Below are 9,802 nucleotides of genomic sequence, written 5' to 3'. Positions count from 1 at the left end.
TTCTATATTAACTTTTTACATACTTTACACACATGGGATTTTTTATTAGATATAGTATTCGGACACCAAATATATGCCAAAAGTATTCGGACACCCAATGTATGCCAAAAGTATTCGGACACCCAATATATGCCAAAAGTATTCGGACACCCAATGGTGCCGACTAAAAGAGTCCGGAGGCATTTAAAATAATGTAGATCCCTTTTTTGCATTGATGACAACCTGCACATATCTGGGGAGACAGTTTTTCATTGGTGACCAAAGATATTGACTTCCAGTCGTCTATCACAAGGCATCCGTAGAGTAGTGAAGATGGTCTATTTGACTGGCTACTAATCTGCGTCTTCTAATCCGCCCAAATAGTGTTCTATGGGATTTATATCGCTAATCTGAGAATGCCAGTCCAGGAAGACCAGTCCAGCCAGAAGGTCAATCCAATCCAGTGAACACCAATTTCATCAAAACATGACTAAGCAAATCTCGATACGCGCGGTTGGAGCAGCTATTCTGCTGAAAAAAAGAAATAATCCTTTCACAAAATATTTCTATTGTGTTGGGAGAGCAGCTTTTGTCCAGAATATCCACATATACTTCAGAGTTCGTGTTTCCTCCATTGCCAGCAAGGGACCTTGGCCGAATCATTTAAAACATCCCTGCAGCATCCAGAAGTACCAGGCCAAATTCACTTATTTTGGTGGTTGTAAAAAAAAAAATTCCCAATAGAGTGTAGAGTTTCCAAGTTATTATAAAACATAGTTTATAAGAAAACTTTAAAATTTCCCGGAAAGTTATTGAAGATGATATAAGAATAAATTCTTTTCGGTTCTTAAAAAAGGCTACTCATAAGAACAGTAGAGAGCAGAACGAATCGATGCATCGTAAAATATTAATTAATTTTAATTATCGTGATTATTATGCTTAATTATATTATTAGTTATATTATTATTATTCATTGTATGTCAATGATACTGTGTTAACCATTGACAAAAATGAATTTTTAATACAATTTCATCGTGAATGCAATTATTTCCCCATAATTTCAAATACGATGTTTTATGTACAATATAATTATCGTGCACGATAATTATATTAACTACGATATTATCTTCATCATTTGCATTTTATGCAAAATAAAATTAGCCAAGGAACTTAAAATTAGAGTGAATAAAATAGAAAATTGAATGAAACAGTAAGTGTAAACTTTTATTTCATTGCACATTTTTTAATCTGGATAACAATGGTCCATTTACGAAGTTATCGTCGTAATCTTCAATAAGTTCCGTGTGAAACGACATAATATTTACACTACATCAGATGCTGATAATCTTTATGCTAAAAAGAAAAAAAAGACATTTATGGTGGAATACAATATATATTAGTATATTAAAAACACTTGCTTCTCAATCCTTCGAGTTTACGTCGACTTCGAGCTTATAAATTATGTAATACTTATGTATAATACTTCCGAGTTTATAAATTACAGAAATATTTGAAAGCTTTCCTGATGTGATATAAAAGCTATCTTAAACATTTTTAAAAACTGCGTCATTTTTACTGCTTTGCACTAGTGAGATTAAAAGCGAATATTCAACTTAAACATCTTTTTATGTGATGTTCCTCAGTTACGCTTTCAAAAATTAAAACTCCACACTTCTCTGGATTAAAAGCTGATTGCTTACAATTTTTCATTAATTATTGCAGGTTCTTACAATTACCGAGTTTCCTATATAATCCTGATCATTTGAAAAAGCTATTCAGGAATGGTGAGACGAATGGAGAAAATGAACTGTTCAGTGTGTTATGCATACAAACAATGAACAAATTTTTTAATTGGCCACAAAACTTGCAAATAGTTGGCGCTGTTTAAACACATGGAGTATAAAACAATATTTTCTGCAACGACTATTCTAGTAGATATATCTTCTTCGGGAGCTCATTTTGTCTGCAGACTGCACCACATGATTGATTCAATGGCAGTAGTTTTGAAAACATTGTTTTAAAGTTTTTCTCAGTTACTGGGGACATCTGTAGACAATATTTGTAACAAATGTGGAAGCTTGGTGAGAATATGTCAATTGCCTTGAAAAGAACGCAGTAAACAGCACCTGAGCATCCTGTTCTATCTTTTCTACTTTCTTTATTTTAAGATCAGATAAGGAGAATCGATAATAAATTCATTTGAGGTTCAATTTAAATTTGAGATTATGTTAAATTTGAGATTTTATGAGGTGCACATGAGGTGGAAATTGAGCTTTATTGATGAGATTAATTTTGGTGTAAAACATAACCTCATTTACTACCTCAGGTGTATTTTTTTTTAAAACCAGTCAATCTCAATGCAGCCTCAAAAACACCGTATTTTATTGCAAAAGTATTAAGGATATCATTATCTTAATGCATATCATTATGTTAATTGAGACGTCATAGATATTTTATGTAATATTGATACATATTTTAACTGACGGTGCTTCTACAATGAATTCATTATAATAAATAAATGCAAATATGGTTAAAAAGTATTATTGATAAGTAAATTTTATGCATACTGCTGCATTTCTTCAAGCACTCTTCTTTTGTATCAAATCTGTTTCCATTGCCCTCGCATCCACCATAGATGAATTCCTTGCATTGTCCGGTTTTGGCATCGTAATGAAAGCTGGGGAAATATCCACGGCACGGTCCAGTATCAGGCTCCATCAGGCAGGAGTTAACTTCTGCAGTAAAAAATGGATCTAAAGATAGTAAAAAAATAAATAAATAAATAAAATTTAAAGAAAAATTTACATGCTTTATACTTGTAACAAAGTTATATATATCATCATGTCGTGAAGAATTATCTGGGCTTTCGAACGGACAAAGAACTTCTATATTTCTAACTATTTTAAAAGTTATTAAACTTTTTTTTAAAAATCTCAATTTAGCGAAATTTTTTGCCCTCGTAAAAATTATCAAAATCACTGCCTTATTCTCAGTTTTTGCATATTTTTATGAGCCCCAATAATGTAGCGTTTGAGTAAAATTTCAAACTTTAAGAAATTAAACCGTAAACACTTTTCATTTTCATAAAACTGTGAATTTTCTCTATACTGATGTCTTGTGCCATTTGCAGAATAAGCATAGAGACCGCTGGCTATACATAAACTTGAGCATGACCTAACAGTCATGAATAAAGGAAATAAAAATAAAAATATGACCACCGAAGCCGACGTCTGCAGAGAGTACCGGCCCCGGTAGCCATAACACAAAACCATTTCTAATTGAGGGAGAAGCAAATGCCTAATTTAACTCCCTCAGTACCCCGATGGTTTTGTATAGAAGTTCAGGAAAAAACATGAAATGCAAATAACCAATTTAGAAAAGAAACTCAAAAAAAAATCATCAGAAAATAAAAACTCACTTAACCAGGTCAAACATCGATTTCACAAGCAAGCCGAATGAAAAGGAAACACTAAAAATTAAAAGAACAACGCCCTCTATTACAATGCTCAGATAGAGAATAAAAGAAGTCAAGAGAAAGAGATACGTAACAAATTAATAGAATGCTTAACTGGGGCTGCTCAGTTAAGACTTGAATTGCGCCCTGTTAAAAGAAAAATATATATAAAAACCTAGAATTCTTCAATCATTTTCTTAATTAAAAAATTAACAGCACAAAAATTAAAAAGAAAATTATTATTTCTCAAATTATTCAAAAAATTATTCACAGCTTCCCGAAAACTTTCAACATTATTGCAAATATTTTTGATCCTAACAAAGTGTGAAAAAACTAAATTTTTACAAATTTTATTACACAAATTAGTATTAAAGTTGCAGAAAAAAATAACTTTAAATTTAAAAGCTTTTCTTTTATCAAAAACAACAATTTTAATAAAACTGTTAACAATATCAATTTTTGAATCTAAGTATTCAACATTTAAACAATCTCATTAGTTTTCTTCAAAACCAAATCTCCAGGATAAATATTATAAATAAAATTATAATTATCACAATTAAACAAAATCAAGTCATCAATATATCTAAAAGCTTTAAATTCATTATGCTCAAGAAATTTGGCTTCAAAAAAACGCAAAAAAATATTGGCAAAAGCACCAGAAAAGGAATTACCTTGTAGAATTCCAATAATTTGTTTATAAAAATCTAAACCATTAAAAAGAACATTCTCAGAAAGATTAAACTTAAATAAATCCAACCAATTAGACTTATCAATTTTCTCATTAAATAGATACCTATTATAAAGGCCGTCACAAAATCTCAATAATCTTTCCATGTGGTATACTTGTATACAAATTTTCGAAATCAAAAGTATTAATGCTAGAAATATCATTATTATTAATATAATCCAAAACTTCAACATTACTATTTAAAGTAATATTTTTCTCTATTTTTTGCATACTGCTGCATTCCTTCAAGCACTCTTCCTTTGTATCAAATCTATTTCCATTGCCCTGGCATCCTCCATAGATGAATTCCGTGCATTGTCCGGTTCTGGCATCGTAATAAAACTTGGGGAAATATCCACGGCACGGTCCAGTATCATGCTCAATCAGGCAGGAGTTAACTTCTGCAGTAAAAAATGGATCTAAAGAAAGTAAAAAAATAAATAAATAAATAAAATTTTTAAAAAAATGCACATGCTTTATACTTGTAACAAATTTTACAAGTTTAAACTATATATATCATCATGTCGTGAAGAATTATCTGGTCTTTCGAACGGACAAAGAANCTTCAACATTACTATTTAAAGCAATATTTTTCTCTATTTTTTGCATACTGCTGCATTTCTTCAAGCACTCTTCCTTTGTATCAAATCTGTTTTCATTGCCATCGCATCCACCATAAATGAATTCAGTGCATTGTCCGGTTTTGGCATCGTAATAAAACTTGGGGAAATATCCACGGCACGGTCCAGTATCATGCTCCATCAGGCAGGAGTTAACGTCTGCAGTAAAAAATGGATCTAAAGAAAGTAAAAAAAAAAGAAAAAAAGAAAATTTTTAAAAAAATGTACATGCTTTATACTTGTAACAAAGTTTACAAGTTTAAACTATATATATCATCATGTCGTGAAGAATTATCTGGTCTTTCGAACGGACAAAGAACTTCTATATTTCTAACTATTTTTAAGAGTTATTAAACTTTTTTTTTTAAAAAATCGCAATTTGGCGACATTTTTACCCTCGTAAAAAATGATCTAGATCACTGCCTTATTCTCAATTTTTGCATATTTTTATGAGCCCCAATAATGTAGCGTTCATATTAAGCTTTCAAACTTTAAAAATTAAACCGTCGACGCTTTTCATTTCCATAAAACTGTAGCTTTTCTCTCTTCTGATGTCTTGTGCCATTTGCAGAATAAGCATAGAGACCGCTGGCTACACATAAACCTGAGCATGACCTAACAGTCATGAATAAAGGAAATAAAAATAAAAAAATGACCACCGAAGCCGACGTCTTCAGGGAGTACCGGTCCCGGTAGCCATAAAACAAAACCATTTCTAATTGAGGGAGAAGCAAATGCCTAAATTAACTCCCTTAGTACTCCGATGGTTTTGTATAGAAGTCCAGGAAAAAACATGACTTACAAATAGCCAATTTAGAAAAGAAACTCAAACAAAATCATCAGAAAATAAAAACTCACTTAACCAGGTCAAACATCGATTTCACAACCAAGCCAAATGAAAAGGAAACACTAAAAACTAAAAGAACAACGCCCTCTATTACAATGCACAGATAGAAAATAAAAGAAGTCAAAAGAAAGAGATGCGTAACAAATTAATAGAATGCTTAACTGGTGCTTCTTAGTTAAGACTTGAATTTCGCCCTGTTAAAAGAAAAAAATATATAAAAACCTAGAATTCTTCAATCATTTTCTAAATTAAAAAACTAACATTACAAAAATTAAAAGGAAAATCAGTCTTACTCAAATTATTCAAAAAATTATTCACAGCTTCTCGAAAACTTTCAACATTATTACAAATATTTTTGATCCTAACCAATTGTGAAAAAACTAAATTTTTAAAAATTTTACTACGCAAATTAGTATTAGAGTTACAGAAAAAAATAACTTTAAATTTAAAAGCTTTTATTTTATAAAAGTCACTAATTTTAAGAAAACCGTTAACAATATCAATTTTAAAATCTAAATATTCAACATTTAAACACTCTCATTATTTTTCTTCAAAACCAAATCTCCAGGAAAAATACTATAAATTAAAATCATAATTATCGCAAATAAACAAAATCAAATCATCAATATATCTAAAAGCTTTCAATTCATTATGGTAAAGAAATTTGGCTTCAAAAAAATGCAAAAAAATATTGGTAAAAGCACCAGAAAGGGAATTACCTTGTAGAATTCCAATAATTTGTTTATAAAAATCTAAACCATTAAAAAGAACATTCTCAAAAAGATTAAACTTAAATAAATCCAACCAATTAGACTTATCAATTTTCTCATTAAATAAATACCTATCATAAATGCCGTCACAAATCTCAATAATCTTTCCATGTGGTATACTTGTATACAAATTTTCGAAATCAAAAGTATTAATGCTGGAAATATCATTATTATTAATATAATCCAAAACTTCAACATTACTATTTAAAGCAATATTTTTCTCTATTTTTTGCATACTGCTGCATTTCTTCAAGCACTCTTCCTTTGTATCAAATCTGTTTTCATTGCCATCGCATCCACCATAAATGAATTCAGTGCATTGTCCGGTTTTGGCATCGTAATAAAACTTGGGGAAATATCCACGGCACGGTCCAGTATCATGCTCCATCAGGCAGGAGTTAACGTCTGCAGTAAAAAATGGATCTAAAGAAAGTAAAAAAAAAAGAAAAAAAGAAAATTTTTAAAAAAATGTACATGCTTTATACTTGTAACAAAGTTTACAAGTTTAAACTATATATATCATCATGTCGTGAAGAATTATCTGGTCTTTCGAACGGACAAAGAACTTCTATATTTCTAACTATTTTTAAGAGTTATTAAACTTTTTTTTAAAAAAATCGCAATTTGGCGACATTTTTACCCTCGTAAAAAATTATCAAAATCACTGCCTTATTCTCATTTTTTGCATATTTTTATGAGCCCCAATAATGTAGCGTTCATATTAAGCTTTCAAACTGTAAAAATTAAACCGTCAACGCTTTTCATTTCCATAAAACTGTGGCTTTTCTCTCTTCTGATGTCTTGTGCCATTTGCAGAATAAGCATAGAGGCCGCTGGCTATACATAAACCTGAGCATGAACTAACAGTCATGAATAAAGGAAATAAAAATAAAAAAATGACCACCGAAGCCGACGTCTTCAGGGAGTACCGGTCCCGGTAGCCATAAAACAAAACCATTTCTAATTGAGGGAGAAGCAAATGCCTAAATTAACTCCCTTAGTACTCCGATGGTTTTGTATAGAAGTCCAGGAAAAAACATGACTTACAAATAGCCAATTTAGAAGAGAAACTCAAACAAAATCATCAGAAAATAAAAACTCACTTAACCAGGTCAAACATCGATTTCACAAGCAAGCCGAATGAAAAGGAAACACTAAAAACTAAAAGAACAACACCCTCTATTACAATGCGCAGATAGAAAATAAAAGAAGTCAAAAGAAAGAGATACGTAACAAATTAATAGAATGCTTAACTGGGGCTGCTCAGTCAAGACTTGAATTGCGCCCTATTAAAAGAAAAAAATAAATAAAAGCCTAGAATTCTTCAATCATTTTCTTAATTAAGAATTTAACATTACAAAAATTAAAAGGAAAATCATTATTACTCAAATTATTCAAAAACTTTTTTCACAGCTTCCCGAAAACTTTCAACATTATTGCAAATATTTTTGATCCTAACCAATTGTGAAAAAACTAAATTTTTAAAAATTTTATTACACAAATTAGTATTAAAGTTTCAGAAAAAAATAACTTTAAATTTAAAAGCTTTTCTTTTATCAAAAACAACAATTTTAATAAAACTGTTAACAATATCAATTTTAAAATCTAAATACTCAACATTTAAACAATCTCATTACTTTTCTTCAAAACCAAATCTCCAGGATAAATACTATAAATAAAATTATTATTATCACAATTAAACAAAATCAAATCATCAATATATCTAAAAGCTTTAAATTCATTATGCTCCAGAAATTTGGCTTAAAAAAAAACCTCAAAAAATATTGGCAAAAGCACCAGAAAAGGAATTACCTTGTGGAATTCCAATAATTTGTTTATAAAAATCTAAACCATTAAAAAGAACATTCTCAGAAAGATTAAACTTAAATAAATCCAACCAATTAGACTTATCAATTTTCTCATTAAATAAATATCTATCATAAAGGCCGTCACAAATCTCAATAATCCTTCCGTGTGGTATACTTGTATACAAATTTTCAAAATCAAAAGTATTAATGCTAGAAATATCATTATTATTAATATAATCCAAAACTTCAACATTACTATTTATAACAATACTTTTCTCTAATTTATGCATACTGCTGCATTTCTTCAAGCACTCTTCCTCTGTATCAAATCTGTTTCCATTGCCCTGACATCCTCCATAGATGAATTCCGTGCATTTTCCGGTTCTGGCATCGTAATAAAACTTAGGGAAATATGCACGGCACGGTCCAGTATCATGCTTCATCAGGCAGGAGTTAACTTCTGCAGTAAAAAAAAAAATAATTTAAAAAATATACTACGGAGACAACTGTTTGCAAATTTCTCCATAAATGAAGTCTAATGGATCTAAAGAAAGAAAAAAAATCATAAATAAATAAAATTTAAAAAAAATTTACATGCTTTATATTTGAAGTAAAGATATAAGTTTAAACTATATATATCATCATGTCGTGAAGAATTATCTGGGCTTTCAAACGGACAAAGAACTTCTATATTTCTAACTATTTTAAAAGTTATTAAATTTTTTTTTAAAAAAATCGCAATTTGGTGATATTTTTCCCCCTCGTAAAAAATTATCAAAATTACTGCCTTATTCTCAGTTTTTGCATATTTTTATGAGCCCCAATAATGTAACGTTTGAGTAAGTTTTCAAACTTTAAAAAACTAGTGGGCTGCGCCCCCTGCTCGCTAACGCTTGCCAACCCTCGAAAATTGCTACGCAATCTTATATGGTTTGCTTCGCAAGTCAAGCTCGCTTCGCCCCCTACTAACTTACGTATATTGCAAATGCACAAAATTCTAAGAATTCAAAACAATCATTCAAATCAATATAACAACTTTTTTTTAAAATAAATTACATCTTTTTAGTAAATACTAAGTACCAGCTCGCACTGACCAGAGTGCTGGTGTAAAATATTCTTAGTGATAGATGGTTCATGGGTTAGAATTTCCTTGCCATTAGACTAATCATGGGAGGTTTTCGCTGTTTTTTTTTCTCTATGTAACGCAACTGTGCATTCATAAAGTTGTACGCGAAGCTAGTTTGTCCTCTGCTTGATCCAGAAGCTCCCTTGTCTTCTTGATTGGATTCAAAATTTACAAGACTATAGAGTTGAATATAAATAATCATTGACTCAAAAATCNATAAAATTATTATTATCACAATTAAACAAAATCAAATCATCAATATATCTAAAAGCTTTAAATTCATTATGCTCAAGAAAATTGGTTTCAGAAAAATGCAAAAAAATATTAGCAAAAGCACCAGAAAAGGAATTACCTTGTGGAATTCCAATAATTTGTTTATAAAATTCTAAACCATTAAAAAGAACATTTTCAAAAAGATTAAGCTTACATAAATCCAACCAATTAGACTTATCAATTTTCTCATTAAATAAA

At 29.9% G+C, this 9,802-nt stretch overlaps 1 protein-coding gene across 1 annotated transcript in view; it reads right to left on the bottom strand.

Moving 5' to 3' along the window:
* Positions 1 to 1,312: 1,312 nt before the first annotated feature.
* LOC107448408 (zonadhesin) overlaps positions 1,313 to 9,802 on the bottom strand; it is a 61,379-nt gene continuing 52,889 nt past the window's right edge. The window contains exons 21-26 of the mRNA XM_071179089.1: positions 8,462 to 8,665; positions 6,599 to 6,820; positions 4,736 to 4,957; positions 4,358 to 4,579; positions 2,547 to 2,732; positions 1,313 to 1,332 (exon numbers count right to left, since the gene is read on the bottom strand). Coding sequence (XP_071035190.1) covers positions 1,328 to 1,332; positions 2,547 to 2,732; positions 4,358 to 4,579; positions 4,736 to 4,957; positions 6,599 to 6,820; positions 8,462 to 8,665 — 1,061 coding nt within the window. The 3' untranslated portion in view covers positions 1,313 to 1,327. The remainder of the gene's footprint in view (positions 1,333 to 2,546; positions 2,733 to 4,357; positions 4,580 to 4,735; positions 4,958 to 6,598; positions 6,821 to 8,461; positions 8,666 to 9,802) is intronic.

Source organism: Parasteatoda tepidariorum, chromosome 3, assembly GCF_043381705.1.
Source record: "Parasteatoda tepidariorum isolate YZ-2023 chromosome 3, CAS_Ptep_4.0, whole genome shotgun sequence".
Classification (NCBI taxonomy): Eukaryota; Metazoa; Arthropoda; class Arachnida; order Araneae; family Theridiidae; genus Parasteatoda; species Parasteatoda tepidariorum.
Note: the sequence above shows the minus strand (reverse complement) of the source record. Positions and strands in the feature narration are given on the sequence as shown.